The sequence below is a fragment of the Zonotrichia albicollis genome, chromosome 1, assembly GCF_047830755.1.
Source record: "Zonotrichia albicollis isolate bZonAlb1 chromosome 1, bZonAlb1.hap1, whole genome shotgun sequence".
NCBI lineage: Eukaryota > Metazoa > Chordata > Aves > Passeriformes > Passerellidae > Zonotrichia > Zonotrichia albicollis.
The window spans coordinates 82005139-82027283 of record NC_133819.1 but is presented as its reverse complement, the minus strand read 5'-3'; the positions used below and the strand labels follow the sequence as shown (position 1 = coordinate 82027283).

General features: G+C 40.0%; 1 protein-coding gene across 6 annotated transcripts in view; it reads right to left on the bottom strand.

Annotated features, from left to right (window-relative positions):
- Nucleotides 1–22145, bottom strand: part of CTNND2 (catenin delta 2) — a 638971-nt gene that overhangs the window by 278537 nt on the left and 338289 nt on the right. For all 6 annotated transcript variants that reach the window (XM_074545751.1, XM_026791790.2, XM_014265131.3 and 3 more), the window contains 2 exons: nucleotides 22041–22075; nucleotides 21432–21548 (listed from right to left, as the gene is read on the bottom strand). In XM_074545751.1, the coding sequence (XP_074401852.1) occupies nucleotides 21432–21548; nucleotides 22041–22075 (152 nt within the window). The remainder of the gene's footprint in view (nucleotides 1–21431; nucleotides 21549–22040; nucleotides 22076–22145) is intronic.

The following is a 22145-nucleotide window of genomic DNA, read 5'->3' as shown; positions in this document are numbered from 1 at the left end:
GTGGATAACTCATCTCTGTAAGGGTTCAAGGCCAGGTGGGATGGAGCCCTGAGCAACCCAGTCTAAATGGAGATGTCCCGATCCACAGCTGTGGGGTTGGAACTAGATGAGCCTAAAGATTCTCTCTGACCCAAGCCATTCTGTCATTCTACACACAGAGAGCTACATTAAAGAATACACACTTAATCCTCTCTCTGTCTTCACTGATATCAGTCTCTTTCAGTGTCTGGGCCCAGGAAGTGAAATACAAGAAGAGGAAAAAGGGTTGTACCTTGGCCATTGCACAGGTTACCTTCAACCCAACAGCTGTCATGTGTAGCACACTCAGTGGCTCCACAGGGATGACAGGTTCATCCTTTGGTTAGCACTAACAAGCTCATGAGAGCACAGAAGGTGACACAAGCCTTAAGAGATGTGAAATGATTACAGTGATTTTGCTCCTACAGAACATGTGGTAAGTTCAGTTTTAAACAGATTCACAATGGAAAAATTCCAATGAATTTACCAGAAATAACATCCAGTACATTCCTGATACAAAGGCAGTTTCTATGACCTTTAAATCTTTGCTATGAGGATGTAAAGCTGTTCCAAAATGATTTCCACTTAGAAAACATGCAAACAACCCCACCCCCGAATTACACAGAGAGTATTTTTTCCTCTAGCCCATTTCTCAGAAATGGCAGAACCATTAGAACTGCTATTTTCCAAATCCAACCTGGACTGCTCGTATTACAAACAAATTGTAGTAGGCTATGTAAAGAAGAAGTGCTCCCATCTAAATGCAGACTGGGATTTTGACACTATTTTACACATCAACACAATTTATACTGCAAAATCAATGGCATTCATCAGAACATTTGACATACAGGACAAATTGAGAACCTAAGTTCTGGTCCCTGGATTTTCCTTACAAGTACAGAAGGAGGTAGAGCCCTGTGTATGCTGTGAGGCCAGTAAAAATGTATCACATCCACAAGAAAGCTGAATTTAATCCTCTATGGGTAAGGCTTATAAATCCAGCCTTTGGTATTTTCCATTCCCTGGCTCTGCAAATAGGGTTTATTTAGCGTTTTCCATTTAACTGGTTTTGTTGCAAAATTTCTTCTTTATTAAAGAAATACTTTCACTTTTTTTTTATTTTAAGAGCATAAAGAAAATACATGCTTAGTTCTAAAAAGATCTGTAGGGTTTATTTCAATCTCTTGGATTTCGAATTTTCACTGATAATTTTTCTGTGATCAAGTGATGAACAAGATCAAGTTTAGAAATTTCACAAAGGCATTTTGCTCCCATGAGAAGCAAAAGTTGCAAGAAGAAAGAATTTTTTGTGCATGAAAGTGTTTGTACTCATTCTGAAAGTAATTATGCTGTGACATTTCTAAAGCTTAAATAATGATTAAACTATCACATGCTATGAATGCAATATGTTTAAATTTTCATTGCATCTGGCTTTCAAGTGCTGCTTTCATATTACTGTGGCTCACTAGGGGATTTACATTGCCAGCTAGAAACACATACATGGGTTCCCTGCACCATTTAGTTTAAACACTTCCATGCACTTAAAGAAACTTATCCAGCCTCTTAAAAAAAGAACGTTAAAAGTTTGGCACACATAGTTTGAAGTTCACTAAAATACTGGTTTTATTTAGCAGTTTTTATTTTTTACCTTAACAAGCAGTAATGAACAATTAAAATGAACATACATTTCAATAATTACAAAGTAATTTCAGAGAGACAGATATATATTTTAAATAAGCCTAGAATTTTAAATAAGCCCAAGCAAGTGTAGAATAGAGTAGTGGTTGCTCACCTGTAAATAGCAAAGCCCTAAATCAAGCATACAAACTAGAAGATACATTTGAGATCAATTGAAATGACCATGAGAAAACACGAATTTGTTTTTTAGGGACTACAAGCAGTCCTCCCTTGTCTGATAGGGAAAAGATGGATTGCTTTTCTCATTAACATTCTTGAGATTTCAATCTGAAGGTAAAACCAAACCTTCTAAAGAGCCTGCAGTTCACTCAGAAGAGAAGTTTGTGTCCTGTACACTGATGGCTCTTGACAACAATCTACCATTTCTTCCAGGCTAGAATTTAAACTCTGTTCATCCAACTGTTTTTCATTTGCTTTCAGAAGAGTTAAGGCAGCTGGAAATTCTCAATTTTCAGCTATGCACTTGAAATCACTAGTTAACTGCTAGCACAATTCAGTCTTACTGGTTCCCTTAATGAGACATAATTACTGCAATTGTTCCACTTAAAACAAACACTTTGGGCTTCATAAGATTTGGCGTAGCAGATATCAATGATCTGTAGTATTGCTTTAAAATTTTGTACTGTTTGGTTTCCATTTGAGTCAATGGGGAAGACATAAATACCTGTCCTCCCTTATGCTTTCACCACCACATTAAAAAAAAAATCCTTGTGAAAGAATATTGATGTTGGATTATTCAGGGTTGATAGTACCAATTTTTCACTGATTAAGTTTGTGCCACTCTCCTCCTTTATTGAAATGGTAGAAGTAAGAGTGAAAATTCAGGAAACTGAGTCAGAGCCATCACACTACAAGAGACACCTCTGTGGACTGACCTCAAATGATGGAGCAGGGTAGAGCAATCAACTCTTTAACTTGTCTCCAGTTTGGAGGCCAGATACTGCAGACAATACCTTCCTCTTCCTCTTATCCTTGAGCAGAGCAGTGTGCAAGCCTCCCTAGGCTGCTCCCCTTGGCCTCTGTAACCCAGCTCAGAAAGGAGCTGGCAGGAGAGGGAGAGGGTGGTGTCTTGCTTGGGACACAAAGTGCACTTAAGTGGGGGAAAGCTGCTGGAGCACAAAGAAGACCAGGCAAGAAAAGAAAAGATGTAGATGGAGGATATGCTTACATCAGGGAGACAACCCACAAAGAAACGTCAGAGGTGATGGAGAGCAGAGGACTTTTCTAGGATCAGAGAAGGGAAACAGGAATTTCTTCTGTGGTTTGGAAGCCCAGGAACTGGCAGGCACTGACAGAGTTGGAGGAAAATGTCTCTCCCATTCAGGCCGTGAGGAGAGGGGGCTTTGTGTGAAGCCCTTTCCCTTAGTTTATATTACCCACCCCTCTTGCTGCCAGTTATGCTGGTTATTACAAGGTTATTTTTTTTATTTCAAAACTTCCTAGTTTCAGAGATGTGGAGGACCTGAGTGTACCTTGCACACCTCAAGCCAAATGGACAAGAGGAGCAGAGGCAGTGCCCTCTTACTAAAGAGAGCAGCACTGAAGCCCATATTTGCCATCTTCCTGCCACACTGCATTTGCCCAAGCAGTCTGACATTGCACCGACCAGCCTGGTTCTGGGCACGGGGAATTCTGCATTGGCTATCAGTGTAACCTGGTGAGCTCCAGGCTCAGACAAACCACAGCAGAGGGAGCTTCCACAGCAGCTGCCTGCTGCTGCCACGGGGAACTGGGGGAAGCAGGAGGCCAGGGTTGCAGGATGAGCCCCATGGCACAGCTGGGGCCGAGTGTGCCCCCTGGCCTGGGAGGGACAGGGATCTGCACTGGCAGGATTCCTGCAGGGGCCACTGCTTTTCCTTCTGAAAACACCATGCACAATGCTGCAATAAGGTGTAGCTATTTAAAAACCAAACTAAGGAAGTGAGTGGTCTTAAATGATGAGACTATTATTAATTCAAGGACCTCACAGTAGGAGTTGATTACGGGAAGCAAGCGATGCAAAGAACCCAGGCTACCATTATAAATCATGACTGGGTCAAAAGTGAACAAAAAAAATGAAATTATGAAAACATTTGTCTTTTTAATTTTCAAGAGCAATATTTTCTTTGAAAATAAAACATCTTGCCTGTCATTTCTGCTCTCTTCAGGTCATGTCCTCTTCCTTCTTACATCATTCAGGGTAAAAAAAAATCAAAAATCAAACCAAGGAAACAAAATCACAACCTAAAAATTCAATTTTTAGTTTATGTTTTAAATAAATTATTCTTGAATGGAAAGTGTTTGCAAGCAAAACTATTTTAAATAGCAGAAAAACAAAATACTAAGAAACTTCCCAGTACCTGCTTATACAGTTCCAGCTAAAAAAAAAACCAAAAAAACAATCAAACCAAAACCAACAAAGACCAAAGTGCATCAACACACTGACTTTTGATTCAATGATAAGTCATTAATGCTGACTGAAGCTTCATTGAGAGATTACAAAAAATAGGCATCAGCACCAACAGTTGTTGAAAAGACAGGAATCTTGTTTGGGAGTCAGAGCTGGTGAGTCATTAAATGTTTTCTTCCCTTTCACTGTAGGGTAAGAACTTGTCTAGTGACCACACAAGTAGCAGAGCTCACCTGAATCATACCCCATGGTGGTCATAAGCAGAAGAGTATCTCATATAAGAAAGCCAGTAGGAACTTGGGCTCCAAGGAGCTTACCAGTGTCAGAAGATAAGCAATTTTCTAAGTGCTGAGAGATTAATTCAGTACACTGACACTGATTTGAGATGGGGGGCAATGAAGCTCATCCTATTAAATTTGTAATATTTCTAATACTACCAGATCACGAGTGAGATTTTAAAAACAAACACATTATGAAATCATAGAATTGTTAAGGTTGAAAAAGACTCCAGGATCATAGAATCCAACCTTTGACTGAACATCACTTTATCTAACTAAACCACAGCACTAAATGCAACCTCCAATTGTTTCTTGAACACTTCCAGGGATCGTGACTCTATCACCTCCCTGCAAAGCTTCTTCCAATGCTTAACCACTCCTTCAGTGAAAATAATTCTTCCTGATGTCCAACCTGAACCTCACCTGGTGCAGCTTGAGACCGTTTCCACTTGTCCTGTTGGTGGTTGCCTGGGAAGAGGGACTGACCTCCACCTAGCTACAGTCTCCTTTCTGGCAGGTGTAGAGAGCAAGAGGCTCAGAGGTCTCCCCTGAGCCTCTCTTCCTCCAGGCTAAACAACCCCAGCTCCCTCAGCTGCTCCAGACCCTTCACCAGCTCTGCTGCCCTTCTCTGGACAAGCTCCAGCACCTCAATGTCTTTCTTGCATTGAGAGATCCAAAGCTGGACACAGGATCTGAGGTGTGGCCTCAGCAGTGCTGAGTGCAGGATGATGATCCTGCCCTGCTCCTGCTGCCCACACTATTGCTGCTCCAGGCCAGGATGCCATTGGCCACCTGGACACACTCCTAGATCATGCTCAGCTGTCTACTGCCATGTCCTTTTCCACGGGCAACTTCCCAGCCACTCTTCCCCCATGTTGTGGAGCTGCATGAGGCTGTTGTGGCCTGGCACAGGACGTAGCACTTCGCCTTGTTGAACCTCGTGCAGCTGGCCCTGGCCCATTGATCCTGCCTGCCCAGATCCCTCTGCAGAGCCTGCCTTACCCTCCAGCAGATCAACACTCCTGCCCAACTTGTTGTGAACCATGAACTTGCTGAGGGTGCACTCCATCCGCTTGTCCAGATTGTTGATAAAAATATTAAATAGGACTGGCTCCAATCCTGGCCACAACTGACTGGCCACCAAGTGGATGCAGCAACATTCACCACCACTCTTAGGGTCTGGCCGTCATTCCAGTTTTTAACCCAAGTCCAAGCCATAGGCTGCCAGTTTTCCCAGGAGAATGCTGTGGGCAAAAGCTTTTCTGAAGTCCAGGTAGATTAAATCCACAGTCTTTCCCTCATAATCAAAGCAGGTCACCTGGTCATAGAAGGAGATCAGGTTGGTGAACAGGACTTGCCTTTCCTAAACCTGATCCTTACAGGGCCTGATACCCTGCTTGTCCAATATGTGCCATGTGATCACACTCAGGATAATCTGTTCCATAATCTTCCCCAGCACCAAGGTTGGGCTGACAGCCCTGTAGTTCCCCCTTCCAACACTTCTTGTAGACAGGCATCCCATCTGCCAGCCTCCTGTTGTCTGGGACGTCCCTGGTCAACCATCATGGTAACTGATGGTAAATGATGGAGAGCGACTTGGTGAGCTCTGCCAACGCCCTCAGCACCCTCTGGTGAATCCCATCCTGCCCCATACAGACCTGTGATGTCTAAATGGCACAACAGGTCACTCACAACTTCCCTTGCATTGCAGGAAGTCTATTCTGCTCTCCATGCCTGTCGACCAGCTCAGGGGTCTGGTTGTTCTGAGGGTAACTGGTCTTTCTGATAAAGACTCAGGCAAAGAAGACATTAAATACTTTAGCCTTGTTTCCCCTCCTGCCCAAATCCAATAATGGCATTGGCAATGTTCCCCCTCCTGCCCAAATCCAATAATGGATGGAGATTTTCCTGGGCCCTCCTTTTGTTGTTAATGTATTTGTATAAACACATTTTATCTTTCACAGCAGTTAACAGATTGAGTTCTAGTGAGCTTTTGCTTTTCTCATTTTCTCTCTGCATGACCAAATGACATCTTTGTAGCCTTCCTGAGTTGCCTACCCCTTCTTCCAAAGGTAATAAACTCTTCTTTTCCACTTACGTTCCAGAAAATCTCCCTCTTCAGCCAGGCTGGACTTCTTCCTCATCAGCTCATCTTATGGCATGTAAGGATGGCCTACTCCTGTGCCATTAAGATTTCCTTCCTAAAGTGTGTCCAGCATAGCAGGACCCCTTTTTAGTAAGGACAGTTTCCCAAGGGAAAGTCTGATAAGATTTAAGTACAATCAGTACTTGTGATACATATTTAAACTACAGGAGAGCAAGTTAAGGTTGCAGGGGTGTAGATTCAACTCTATTACACACTGAAAGATCTTTACAGTTTTTCTGTCACATTGTAGCACCATTACTGTGTCACAAAGCTAAATAGTCAGATAAATGTGAGTTGCTTGTAAAGGAGGAACTCCCAAAAAGAAACAACAGAAATTGCTCTCTTGGGGATATCAATGATGATCTACCCCTAGTGTCTGCCTGTCAAACATCTGAAAAGTTGCTCCCATTTCTTAATCCTTAGACCACAGTATCTTAGGGAATACTTCAAACATTTTAGCTTCACAGTATCTAACAATTCAAGATATAGCAATAGTATGGTTGATCTCCAAAACAAACAAACAAAACAAATAAAAAGGCTGATTTATGAACATATATTTATGTAGAATTTAGTGTGCAACAAGTATTCAATAATACATTATCTGGTAGTTTTTCCATTATAAAATAAATATCAGATAATGACAAATTACGTACAGCGCTATATTATTGCAAAATAATGGTACGACTAATTCAGTATTCCAAATCTGTGCAATAATTACCTCTGAATTGGCTAAAATAATCACAGTACAAACAACAGAAACATCTACCTAGTCACCCTCTGTGAGGTAATTGCATGTTTGTTACCTGAGTTTTTCATATGCAGTTACAAACAAAAATAGCAGGCAAGTAAAAGGAGAAGGGTTTTTTCTTCCTGACATTAAAAGTCTGTTGGCTTCCTGTTTGCTTCTCCAAGTAAGTAGTAAAATGTAGTACTACTATTGTGCTATACATCTCCATTTGGTCAGTCATCTATTACGATGCCAGTTCTAATTGACAAAGGAAATAGACCAAAACATGCTTGAACGACCATTTAATTAGCTCCCATACCAATTATAAACAACACTTCACTCACCTTCGATCAACTGACAAAAGTAGTAATGATAAATTATAGAGTAAGTGTAAATAAAGTGTTTTTAATTAGTGTAATTAATCACTTCACACATTCTTCAACCTGCTTTGCTCATTTGGATAACAGTTGAAAGAAAAACACCGGCAAAACTCCTTTATTGTCCTTTAAACATTCATTTACAGAGTTAATACGTTGAGGTGCCTCACATCCCATTGAGAGGAGCCACCTCCTAACTGTTAGTATATGCCTAATTAAGGATCTCAAACACCAAAAAGTCATCACTTACTTGTTTCTTCTGCCTCCCAGGTCATTTAATTTGAGTGCAAAAGATCGATCCCTACCCTACAACCTACTTTTTTGTTAGTTCATTAAAGTGTCTGCACTCTGACTAAGCAGTTGCCAACCCCTCCTAAAGCTGAGTTCTATTTGTTGCCCAGTTTTGCAAAGGAATGGATAATTTAAAAAGAACAGCATAACAAGAGAGAGTTTCTGATGGTAACCTGCTGGTGTCCTTCCACAGTATCTGCTTTTGGAGAAGAGATGATGATAGTTAATGACAAAGTGGACAGACTATTCCTGGTGATACTCAATTCTTTGGCATCTCACTAGTACATCCTGGTTTCTAAGTCCTGCTCCCAGAATTAAACTGCTCCATCTAGAATGAGGAGTGAACTTTCCTTCCAAATCAGAAGGTCAAAGAACACTTTTATCTGTCTGTTTTAACCCCCTCCGTTGCCCTGTGTCCTATTTTGAGGTCATCTGAAACATTCTTTGAAGAAACTCTCTATTGCCAAGATGATTTAGGATGGTTTTGGAAGTGGAGGAATTGAGTGAGCAGAAGGGAGGCCCTGCAGTACCACAGAGGGTGGCAAAACACAGTGACAATGCTATATAGGTACACGCCTTCTCCGTTTTCTAGTCTCCAGGGAAGTTGTGAGAAATGCAGAGGCACAGGGCAATAAGGAAAGTCCTTGGGAACTAGATGACAGAACTTTGTGGCAATCATAAAAAGATGACATTTTCTTAACTTGAAAAGGGAGAGATTTAACCAAAGCAAAACTTAATATCTGCAGTTGGAAACACAACTTGTCAAACAGATTTTGTAGGAAAAGAATGGTTTTCAAGGCACTTGTTAGTCTGACCTCAAATAGGAGATAACAAGCAGCTCTCCTATACCAACAGTAATAAGCATGGCACATGTTCTCCCTCCAAATCTTAGACTAGAACTAGAATAGGCCTAGGAAAATATTTCAACATCTACCTCCTAGGAGATATTAAATATTAAATATATCAGTAGCTTTATATTACTAGAAAAAATGCTAAGGCTGCACAACAGCAAAGGAATTCCATACCCTAGAAATGAAGAAAGTTGAAGGGCAAAAAAAGGCAGGGGGAAGGTAAGAGGGGGGACACCATCTGCATACTTAAAATGAAGAAATAAATGGTAATACTTTAAATGCTTAATCACAAGCAGCTCCCTTGTTATGAACCAAACACATCTCTTTAGATGAGAGGCAGCAAATCTTAAATGGCTACACTGAAAACAAACCTGTTTTACAAAAAAGGAAAGTAATTTATATGCAATGCCATGCTCTACCAGCATTAAGAGGGCTGTGTTCTACCCACAAATACAGAAAAGGTCTTTAGTACTGCAATAGAATGTATTCTTAGGTAGTGGAAAATAGGATTTTGTGGAATGCATTCACAAGAGTAGAAAAAGTTCATTTTTAATCAAGAATTCTATAACTGATACATATATATATATGGAGAAATGATGCAAAAAACTAGGCTGATACCATTATATAAGTGAACAATACAAGGATATTTCTTCTAACTCTCCTTCTGACCTAATTACTATTGGAAAGAAAGATGAAAAACACTTCACTTCATCAGTAACTGAACTGTAAATAAAAACTAGTTTCATTAGATGCTGATTATCTTATGCTTTTTGCACAAGGTAAAACTTCTGCCAATACTGTAAGAAGAAAACAGGCATCTTCTAGGATTTGAAATAATAAATCTCCACTCCAAGGGATAGCAAAGCACCATAAAAGTCCACAAGAAGTAGTAGAAAAGTATAAGACTTGAAGGGCATAGTAAAAAAAGAAAAGTTTTCATTCCATCCCTGCAGTAAATATTTCTTTTTTGATTCTTGGAAGATTTTTTTTTAAACCTCATAGAGCAAGGTAACATAGTAAAGCTTCAGTAATCCTGACATGATAGGGTAACTTCAGATAGTATGTATTTTGCTTTTTATACCATATCATGTGTAGCATTACTCCAGATGTTTGTATGAGCTGCAAAACCAGCCAGATCTTCTTTCATAAGCAATACTGGGTAATGTTTGACAGCAGGAAAAATCTGGAGTTCCATTACTAATGAGAGAAATTCCTGAAGATGCTGCAGACCAGGACTGAAATACATGCACTGAGCAAGAATAGATCTATACATATTTAAGCTCAGAATATAGAAGCTGGCCTCGTCTTTGTTTTTCTTCTGTTTGTTTGTTTTGGTTTTTTTAAAAGAAAATCTATCCTCAACGGAGTTTAAAACCAAGGATAACCATACTAATGCGAGTTTTTAATTGACCCCATGATTAAACCAATTTTTTTTTTGGTAGAAGATTAATCATATTTTATGAAATTATTTGCTAAACCCTGCAGATATCGAAATCAGATAGCCTCTGAACAAGATAATTTATCATTGGCCATTAGGACAATAAGCTTTATTGGAGCAATAGATAGACACAATACAAGAACAAGATGGGCAGCATGGATGATAACTAAATTACATTTCTGCATTACAGAAGACACAAAGAGGAAAAATAATATCCTCAAGCCTTTCTGATGCTGCTTCTGTGACACTGTGCAGCACTAGGAGTGGTAGAACACTTCAGTGTAACAGAAGCATGCTCTCTATTAAAATATCACTGTGGAACCACAGGAAAACAGTACCTGAGAGGGGCTCCTTCATGGGATTAGATACATTTGTGAAAGTGACCAGAAGAAGAAACTTGTGTACAGAAAGAGGCACTGCATGTCGCAACACAGACAGGAAACTCCAACTCAGAAGGAACTGCCATCTTTCCATCTGAGAAACACTGGGTTTTGGCGTTAAAAACTGTCACTTTTTAATTTGTGTTTTCATTATCAGTGTCCCATTTTTAAAGGAATAACTATATTTAAAATGGTGTGTGGGCTTTGTTTACAGGAAAAAAACAAGGGCTGACTACGTTAAGAACATATTGTGCATTATTAAATCTTAATTTTTTTCTACCTGTTAAAACCAGCTGCGAGCATCAAGTGTTTCTAGTCACCCTCTGTGCCTAGCACAGCCTAAAATTGCTATCAATAGTACTTAACTAATGTGTTCCTTTTTTATTACTAGGAAATACAATCAGATGTTTATAGACATCCCACAAACATGATGCACATGGAAGCTGAATGCATTATCTGAAAAGAAAACGAACAGACAAATCTCCTCTGATAGACCTAAATTAGACTGCTGGGGAAAAAAAAAGTGCCCAACAGCTTCTGATTATAAAAGCCTATAAAACCCCTCACAGATATATGGATCTAATACAAAAAATATCAGCAGATCTATTACACTATTATGTTGTTCTATGAACTTAACTACTAGCACAAAACAGGTTTCCTCTTCTTGTGCAAAGCAGAAATCAATTTTTTTCCAGACCTTTGACAGGCTTAAATCCTGAATCTTTTCTGTCCACAAAAGAAAATGACTATTTGGTCTCTGAGGTGAGGCAGTTCAGAATGTGTTTAGCTCTGCTGCAGAAGTCAATTAAAAAGTAAGTCAAAAAGGTCAAAATTTTATTACGATCTTTTTCATGTGCCAAAACCTCCTCTGCTATAAACCAGAAAGTATACCCTTCTGCTTTCTTTCTCTGTGTCCACACAAATGTGCACCATTCTCTGCTCTCACACTGTCCTGAGAAAATGCATTTCTCCATTTGTAAGGCCAGAATGGAAAAAATGGAAGCAGCTCCCTAATCTGTGTTACCACAGAAGTCACAAAAATCCTACTTGATTGAGAGCTGTGTAAACTGCATGTAGCACCACAGAAATCAAACCCAAATCCATACCTGCCAAAATTTTATCTTCCACATACATCATCTTACATAGGCTAACAAGCCAACTACCTCTTTTTTCAGGGCTGCCTCTCCACAATGCTTATGCTCCCAAGCTGGCAGCGGCAGATCCCAGAATTATGCGGCTCTTGGCACTCGTGACTGAGCGAGTGTGCAGGCACTGGCACCGCCACTGAGGCAGGAGCAGGGTGAGTGGCTGATCAGTCTGTCGTGGGATGTGGGTGCATTTGTTTCCTGGCCCGTACCACAGGCACAATATTTACTGATGTTCTTTTGCGCTCTGGCTTCGCATGCCAAAAGCCTTTCTTTGTTCTGCTCCTACAGATGCTACTATAAGTCACTGTCATTTCCTAACGAGCTTCAGTAGCTGCTTCCTGCAGTGGATGAGGAAACACCTGGCTGCCTGTAAAGGATTTGTGTTTGACACAGACTAAGCATTACAAACCGATCATTACCTCCTATCCATCTTTGACATTGCCACTAATTGTTCCTGCTGTCCTGGTCTTGACTCTCATCTTTCCATTTTACCCCTCCACGTATGTTTTACCTGCTGTTACTGCTTTAGTTTTTTTTTTTTTTTATTCTCTACTACAGTACTAAAGCTAGATTGTGAGGGGTTCTTTTCCTTGAGCATGGATTTTAAGCCAGCTGCACAGCATTAAATGACAGCAGATACCAAAATCAGATTCGTCACAGGACAAGTTCAGAGATATGAAGTAATATTGTGATATCAGTATGGAATTTATATATAAACACATGTTTCATCTTGCAGATATAAGTAAACATCAAGAAAATCCATGTTACAGGTCACAGCACATTGAAACAAAAATTCTGCCTGTAGGCTGCTGTGCAGAAATTGAGGGAAATTAGAAATTCATTAGTTGCAATGTTCTCATAGAGGTACCTCTGACACAGCAATACACAATCTGGGTTTGCTTCTACTTAATGGGAAAGCATGTGAAAAGTCAGGATAGCAAGGTCACTTATATACAGAAAATGTGTGTGGGATTTGGGGAGTTTCGATTTTTTTTTTTTTTTGTCTATGAGGATGAATGATCATCTGTTTTGGGGACAAGCACTGAGGCCTTATTGCATGCCATGTGAAAAAATAAAATATAAAGGAAGACGATTTAAAAAAATATGGAAATTGAAACAAGAAAGGATGCAAAAAACAAGGATGTGATAAGACAGAAATGGGTGGTTTAGGGAAAGATGGTGCACTAAGAAAAGGCAAGAGAGCACAGGAAGAGAGAAGGGTGGATGCTAAGATGGTGTGTCTCCATCTGGAGAACTTCCTGAGGAGAGGAAATTGCAAGAGGCAGCCTGCAGAAGTTTAGGTCCAACAATAAGGACATGTACTGGGCTATCAGTTTTGAACAGCACTTCTAGTGCTTTCCCCCAGAAACCTGTAAACTTCCCTAGGCCCCTACCAATCTGCAGAAGGGCAGCAGAAGAATTGAGATGATTGAAGCCCTGCACAGGAGGGTGCCCACAGCAACTTCTGTGCCACCTCTGGGGAAACCAGGGAGAGCATAAACTGCTTCCCTGAACACATTCAGCCTTCACCAGGTTTCCTGCTCGCAACAATCACACGTGAACTTGAATACAGGCAGCAAACCAAAGAGTAGCTGGACCTGAGTCCATCCTGAAGTAGATACCAAAGTCTGTCAGGAATCCTGGTGGTGAAAGCCCATTCTGTGACTCTGCTCCTAAGACCGTTCTCCTGTCTGCATAAGGGAAGCAGCCAAAAAGGAAAACTTCATTCATGCATTTAAAGTAAGAACACTGGCATGAATTTACCAGGATGTGATATGTCAGTCACAAAGTTGTGCCTGTTATACCATCCTGATACCCAGAAGGGCAGAGGTGATGGAGTACTGCATGGCAGTGTTTGAGCTACATCTCTTCTTCTGGGGCTATTCTCAATGCCTTTGAGCTCTGCCTGTGACAGAGAAGGAAAATATTCAATGGAGTCCAAGCTAAGGATGCTCAGTGCTGATGGAGCATTTCCTGAGGCAGCACTGGCTGTAAACACTGCTGCTGAGATGTAAGAGCTGCTCTCAGCAGCACTAGAGCCAACTTCATTTCATCAAATCCTAATGTCTAAGTGGGGTGCAGCAATGAATCTACAGGAGCTTTTCATCATCACCTATTTGGTAAAGACATTCATCTCCTGCTGAGGATTGCCCCTGGAAAGCAGGGCTCTGTTTGTGATCAGCCAATATGTTTATATATAATAGCCAAGGCTATTACAATGTTAAATGACTTAATAGTTAATTCATGCTCACACTTAGGGTGACTAGGGCCAAAAAGGGGAGATGGGTAAAGGCAACAACATCTTATCCCCATTTCTAACAAATATACATATTTGTTAGAAATATATATACTTATATATATATTATATATATATATATATATAATAAATATACATATTTAACAACTACTTCAAAAGACTGAATTTGACTCACAGTTGAGACGATTCCTTTAAAACTTTCTCTGTGAGAACACACAATGAACAACTGTAAAACCATCCTTTGAAAAACTGTGTTCCCCTTTCAGAGATTTACTCCATTACAAATTGGTCAAAAATCACTTTAAAACCCTGAAGATTTGAAGGAAAGATTGGCCAAAGTCTTGTTTTAGAAGAGATGAACGGAGTAAAGAGAGGCATCCAAAATGTCCAACCATAAATATTTACCCTAAATATATTACAATACTGACAGAAGTTTCCCTAATAAATCAAAATTTCATCAGACTTCATACTCAGAGAGATTTACCTGGAGCTATGAACTCTTGAGTCAGACACTGCCAGGTTTGCATTAATGCAGCAGCCAGAAAGATAGTGTAGCCTGTGTTAGGCACTTATGCCACTTCTACTCCTAAAACTCTGATCCTGAAATGCAGGAGGGGCATGCACACTTCCTAGGGGTTTTCAGCTTGGAAACATGCTCAAAGAGCACATGATTCTAGTAGTGTGTATGTTTACCAGGAGATCCCACAAGAACACCTCCTTTGTGTGCACAAAGAATGACTAAACTGGATAGCTCTGGCTCTCAGAGCAGATAATGAAATGGAAATAACTTCATCTGTCAAAAACTGTGATGTCCACTGTTGCCAAATTTCATCTCATTGAGCATGTCCAGCCATCTGACAGGTGGCAATTTCACAAAGCAATAGCTATGGGATGGAAAACAGACATCCTTTTACACATTCATTGTGTAAATAGTGCCTTTTTGTTTCAATCCATTTTCAGTATCTATAATAAAATCAGCTGATGAAAGGTAAAAATCATACAGGTTGAACAAGGAATGCTTTTTTCATGCTGGGACAACTGCTTTCCATTGAGTAAAGAGGATCTCTCTTATTACAAAAAATTGCTGAAACAAAAGTGAATTAAGAGAATAAATTAGGAGTTTAGCCTACCTTTTCAGTCTCATAATTAGACAGGGGTTTTAAGTGAAATCCACATCTGTCTAATGCAAGATCTGTATGTAATTTCATGTGGTAAAATGCTCTTGTAATACAACTCATTCTTCAGAGGGGAAAAAACCCCAGCATCTCAATGGTACTGTGACCTGTTTGTGTTACATTTGGGGCAAATAGTTTCAAATTACTAAAAGAGTTAATATACTGTGGGATTGAGAACAGAGTGGTTAACCCTTTTTTTTCTTCCCTAGAAGAACTTGGACACACTTAATGGCCTGCATTTCTGTCAATATGTAGCATCTGTGAAGCGCATTATGAAATGGCCGTAGCCAAGAAGATGGCATTATTAAATCTGCATTGTATTTATTCCCTTATCAGTGCTCTGAATTCTGCAATTAATCCTGAGCACCACAACAACAGGGTCACAGACATAAATAAAAATATGTATCCATAAAATGTGGGGAAAAAAAGTTCATTTGGAGTACTGGCAGTGTTGTGTGGGAAACACTGCAATCCTAATAGAAACTGCTTGTTCTAAAAAAAAATTTAAAAACTGAAATTAAAAATGAGCATTTAAAAATTATCAAGAACTATCCAGGAAGTTTTTTGATCCATGTCAACGAGAGCTCTGTTCCTACAGTCTGCACTGTTGATTTAGAGAGCAAGCAAGGAAGGTTGCCAAATGAAGTGATGAAGCAAGTGAAAAATAATGAAATTATTCTGTTTCAGTTAGAAACATAAACACCAAAAGCTTCATAAATCTGACCAATAATCCTTTAAAGACCAGTCCCATGGTTATTTTGTGGAGGCTGAAGCAAAGGAAGAAGTGTGGAAGATTTAAGAATAGATAAATTAAAATTAGAGACTTCTCTATTAGCAGACATTTGAGCCTGTGGTTTAAGCTAGAAAGAAAGTGCCAATGGATTTGTTCAGTAATCTTTGAAGTCTGCTACCCGTCCTTTTGTTAATGGCATAACAGAAAGAAAAACCACTGCCTGTCTCCACCGCTGCAGACTGTAAGGACGCAGTGTATTCTGTAAAGACACAGTGAGCTGCAGCTAATTCTCTCAGAAACTGTTTTGATGACAGTGTCACATCAACCCTCTAATGTGGCATGCTAGTGATCCACAGGAAGAGGGGGACAGAGAAACTAATAGAAGGGAAAGAAATATAGAACCAGCTTTTCTTCTTGTTCCACTTTTACCCACCTGTAAACTGCAAATTTACAAACATCAGTAAAAGGTACTTTGGTCTAAACAGCTGCTTAGAGGACTACAGTTTCTCTGTCACAGAGTATGAACATCTGGGGGCCTCAGGCAGCTCATCAGGACCTTTCCCACTCATCTGCAGGCCACAGTGCAACCTTATTAAACCTTAATGACAAATGTCCTCAGCAACCAATCTTCTTAACTCAGACAGCTGTATATCTGTGTTTACTCTCCTTCCTCCCATGCAGTGTTCCACCTTTTCAACTGTTCTTACATATAAAGTGAGTGGAAAAAAGGAAAAAAACAAAACAAAACCAAAAAAGGAGATGCACTGACAAGGTAGTAAAAGGAATGGATCTGAAGTAGTTGTGTGATTTTGAGAAAGTGGTGCAGTGATGTGAAGGGGAGGAAATAATGTCTTGCTTCTTTTACCCTGCATTTTTCCAAGATTTCTAGTCAGAAATATTAACTTTTCGTCTCCACAGTGCATACTCAGCCCTCACAAAATTTATTTTCACATGCCTTTCCTCACTAGATTAAACCATTCTGCCATGAAAATACCCTTCCTGAGCTACATTCCCTGTTCAGTATTGCTGTGTCTCCTGAAACATCCTTAATGAGATAACTCTGTTCTGAACTAAATTTTGTTCCTCTGCACGCTTCCTCACCCAGTGACTTCAGGTCCTGCAGTTACTGTGCATTCCCATCCCTCTTCCATGACTCATTTCCAGCATCTTATATGTGATTACACTGGCACTCACACATCTGGTCTTTCCCCTAACCCTGTTTAGGGTGGCAGTTACTTATCTTCATTTATGCAAAAGCACTGCTTTGGAGTTCCTGTTAGAAAAAGCTAACAGGAACTAATGGCAGAAGGAAGAAACGTTTTCAGAGAGGAGCAGCCAGGCAAGCTGGGTGTTTCAGCAACGAGGAGCAGGGAGGAGGATGGATTGAGTGCCCTCAGGTGAGCCCTGGACCCTCTGTACCTGATGTCTGCTGACAGCAGCAGGAGCTGTATGTGCCCTCCCTCGGGGACTGGGGGATGTGTGGGCCACTCTTGTTCTGCTGATGATCCCCAGGAACGCTCCGGACAGGCTGAACGCCCCTCTGAGGCCACAAAACTATGACATGTTTGATGTAAACTGGAGTGACATAGTCTTGACAGATCTAGAGCTACACAGAGATAATGAGAAATCACTGCAGTATGGGAACTGGACCATGGAGATGCAGGCTCAGGGCTCCAGTCAGATGCACTTTCTTGCATAATTCTGGAAGTTTCCTGACTTTTTGTCTGTCGGTTGTAGCTGGAAGCACATGGTTTGAGGAAGACAACTAACACTGAGTTGGGACAGAAGAAATAGGTGGGGGACAGTGCAGGAGCTCTTCTTGGTGGCATATAACCTTGTCCCAGGGTCAGCTCCACCACAGGAAGCTTGTATGAGAGCTTGCAGCAGTTATGAATCTGCCTGTCTGCTAATAATTACTTTAAAAGCAATGATCACTCTGCTTTCATTTCACCAAATAAAGAAGTTAAAACTTAAAGTTTTTAACATTTGCTTATTCACACTCAGTAAAGATAATTAGTGAGCATCTCTATTAGCAATCCAGAGCCCCTCCTGTGTAAGCCTCTTTCATGTGACTTGTCCCATTAGCCTTTTTTTCACAGCTTTTATTTGCTACCAAAGGAATAGCACATGTGAAGTGATGTTTGGGATTTAGAGTATTATAACAGCTCACAACTGTGACAACTTTTTACAATTAAGTCTGAGAAAATCAGAGTGTGTGAAACCAAATTGTAAAGATCCTGAGTAGAGACACACTAATCCTCTCCAAAGGCAGGGCTACTGACAGATTAAGTCATTAGACTAGATGCACACAGTTCAGAAAAGGAAGCTGTGGTCACATCACTGGGCAGGCTTTCATATGATGATTTCAAAAACTCTGCTTCAAATGCATGGCAGGCAGGAAATGCTCTCCTCAGAGTCAGTCTTGTTACTTAAAATACAGTTTTGCAGTCAAACTGCAGAGAAATAAACATAAGTAAAATTGTCAAATTGGGAGCTCAAAAGTTAGAAAATGCCAGACTAAGTTTCCTTTTCTGAGTCATCACTCTTCCCCTCCTTCCATGCCTTATGGCCAGTGCATACAATGCAAAATGGTTCTGTGGTTTTTACTGCATCATATCAGGTTGCCACTGAAAAATGTTCAATACAAAGAAAAAACAAACAATAGCATCCTGGTGGATAATTCTACAGCACTCAATGTTTACTTCAGATACATCACAAATGGTGATTTTTGGAATACCTGTAAAGTGAGACATTTATATAGATCTCATTTCCTATTTCAAAATTGAAGGGATTAAGAACTGAAGTGTCTAGGAAATGCAAATACTGTGTTTGAGACATTACAGAGTGGGCTTTAAACTTCCTTTTTGTATCATGCTTCAAACATTTGAGACTGTGCTCCCACAGTGTTCTGTAACAACAGTTTGTTCTCAGCACACCTAACTGGGAACACCTAAAACTAAGTATCTGCAGAAAATACTTTGAATGATTTCACAACTATAGCAGGAAAGCTTTAGGGCACAAAGGAGGGACACAACAAAATATTAAGTAAATATGAGACTTTTGTTTTCATTGTGTATGTGTGTTCTCCTCGTTGTTACAGAAGTCAGAAGCACTCTTCCCTCTAGTGTGCTGCTGCAATTTGAGCCTCAACTTGGGGTAAATTAGGTACGGAGAGAAAACGTACAAAATAGGGCATGATAATAATTGTTTTCTAATGAATTTGTAAGAAATTCAAATTATGCTGTACAGTCTTGACTTTTGTACTTTTGAAACGCAGTAACATTTTACCTGTCCAAAGTGTTCGTAACATTTTACTCGAAATTTAAAAAAGACCTCCAAACCAGAAAAAAAAAATCCAGTATATGACATCCTAATTATATTTATGAGTGATTAGCAGAGCTGCAACTGTTAGCTTTGGCATATAGATCTGATTCTTAATTAAACCCATAAATGGCAAATAGCAATCTAGTTTAATTACAAGCTGAGCCCAGAGCAGAGGAATAAGGGCACTGTGACAAAAGGCTTTATAAATATTTCCTGACAACAGAAGATCAAGCTTGCAGCCCTGTGGGGAAGCCTGCTTCCCTGTGAGCACAGGCACCTGCCTGTTCTCTCCAAACCTGTGTTTCTTAGGGACAGCTACTGTCCTGTCCATAATGATAGCACTTTTCCTTTTCTGGGCTGTCATTCTCATCACCCTGTTGTCCCCTTTCTTTGCACTTAGCTCTTGCTCCACAAACAAATCATCCAGCCAATCAAATTCTGTTTTCAACATTCTGTACGGACCTTCTCCTTCAACAAACCTCAGTTCCTCTCCTGATGATCCCCTACAAATCCATCTCTATTGTTCCTCTTCTCCATCCCCATTTTCCATTTGCCCATGCTCTTTATTTTTCTATCTACCTGCATTCCTATTTGTCTTTTAGCTTATGGTGATGGTCCTCAGAAATGTCTTTAGTATTAGTTTTCTTCACGTACACAGACTTCATTCCATGTACTATCTTCATCTTTCTCCAAAATTTTTTTCTTAGTTTCCATCTCTTAAGCCAGTTTTTGGCAGCTCTCCATACAAGTTGGCCCCACTCTGCTCTCAATCTCCTCTATTGCCATCTACCCAGTTTCATTTTTTTATCACAGTATCACATTTTGAAGGCAATCCTTATCATGCTAGTCTGTTTTGTTTCTCCTCACCCCCAAGTGAATTAAAAAAAAAAGGGCTTGCATTGTTTCACCACCTTCCCCATTTTGATCAGATCAAGCAACATTTTAACAATGTCAATCATACAGACTGTGCTCAGATTTAGCAAAACCATAACAAAAGTGTTAGTGACACTGTTGGCCCAGAAATCTTGTGCACCTGAAAAATGAAACATTTTCTACTGTCTCAGGATTGTCAGCTTTAATTTGACAACAAACCTTGTTTTAAAATAATGAAAAGTGTTCTGGAAAAATAAAATTCTGTTTCCAATGTGCAATGTCTTCCTTCTGTCACCTGATGACCATATTGCAGGTGATGACTTGTCATTGCTAGAGCTACTCTGAAGAAGGTGGTTGTCACAGTTCATCAACTTCATCAGATGCAGGGGAGATTTTCCCTTTTGATATCAAGAAAGCTGAATTTGGGCAGCCACCTCCAAAGATGTGACTCAGTCAAAAGGTACTGGGTAGCAGGGATCAACTGAGAAAGAGGGAATGAGATGCAGAGAAATACTAAAAAAAAGCAAAGCCAGTGTCAGGAACTGCAGAGAAGTGAATGTGGGTTTATATTGTGGCAGATGGGGGCAGAATATGAGATAGGAGCCTGAGAAAAAAGAAAGGAATCTAGGGAATTAACCTGCTTTTCCATCATCTAGTGCTACATCTGATAACAGACCAGTTAACATGCTGGAAAACAGTCTTGGTGTGACTCATGAGCACAACTCTTGGTAGACATCTGCTCTACAAACACACGGAGTGGCATGTCCCTTGATCTCTTTTGCTCTTGTGTAGCCTTGATTCCCTTCCCCAGTGGCTGGTTCCAACAATCCATCCACTCACTGCACAGTTCTGCCCACAGAATGGCGGGTAAGTGACCAGTGAGCCAACCTTGGAGACAAGACTTCACTTTTTTGCTCCAGCTGCTGTTCTGTGCATCATCTTAGAGTTTCACTTATTTCTGTCTCTGTGTCCACCAGAAAATTTTAGTTGTGAGGAGTTACCAGCTACCTTGCCAAGTGATTACAATCAGACATCAGACTTCCTCACAGCCACCCAGTATGTTTCATTTTATTACCTTTGCATAGTGAAAAATTGCTGTTTGAATGTTGTTTTTATAGTTGTTTTATGTTTTTATGGTGGCGATGCTGAAGTTTTGCAACATGACCTTACAGTATAGTACAGCAGCATTGCAATTAGAAAATATTTTCCTTAAAATATATTTCATGTGCTTGTTTTTCCCCCAAAAAACTAGCAGCACTTAAACACATGCATTCAATTTTAAAGCAAGAAATTTTTGAGTTCTAGAAAATATATTTCTAGCAACTTACTTTCACTGGCTGAATAATCCTGTGGATCAAGTATCCCTGATTCCTGCAGCGATCTAATACAGGAGTCCACCAGCTCCAGACCAGTGGTGAGTTCATCTTCTATGTCCTTCTGACCATCTGTAATGAAATTAACAACATAAAAATGTAAAAGATGGCCAAAAATGTAAAGCCATATGCAAGACAAAAACTAAAACCAGTTTTTTGTGACTAAGCATTCACAGCTGATGAAGGGATGGAGGCCACACATTCCAAGGACACTCGCCATACTGAAAATTGTGCCATCCTTTGAAAGCGTGGCCTTGGATTAATAAAAGCAAAATGAGAATATTTAGCTCTAGTGGTAAAAAAGGCCAGAGACACATTTAGCAGTGCCCCTTCTCAAAACTCTACTTAGTTTCAGTGTACTTTTTGTCAATCCTAAAAACTTTTGCCAAATCTTGTCACTTTTTAAGTACAGTTTTCACGCACTAGCAATGAGAAAAAACACAAAAAAACTCAACAAAAACCTCCCCATACATCAATGTACGTTTCCTCTCCATCTTTTTTAGATAAAAATGATCTTTCTGGGAGAGAATGTAACTGATACATAGGTGTAGAGAGGTACATTACCTTGTGTTTGCCAGTGAAACTGCTCTTCTGTTGAACTGGAAAGAGAAAGAAAAAAGTGATAGTTTTTAAATTGTTTTGTAGTGTGCCATGAATATTCACATATAA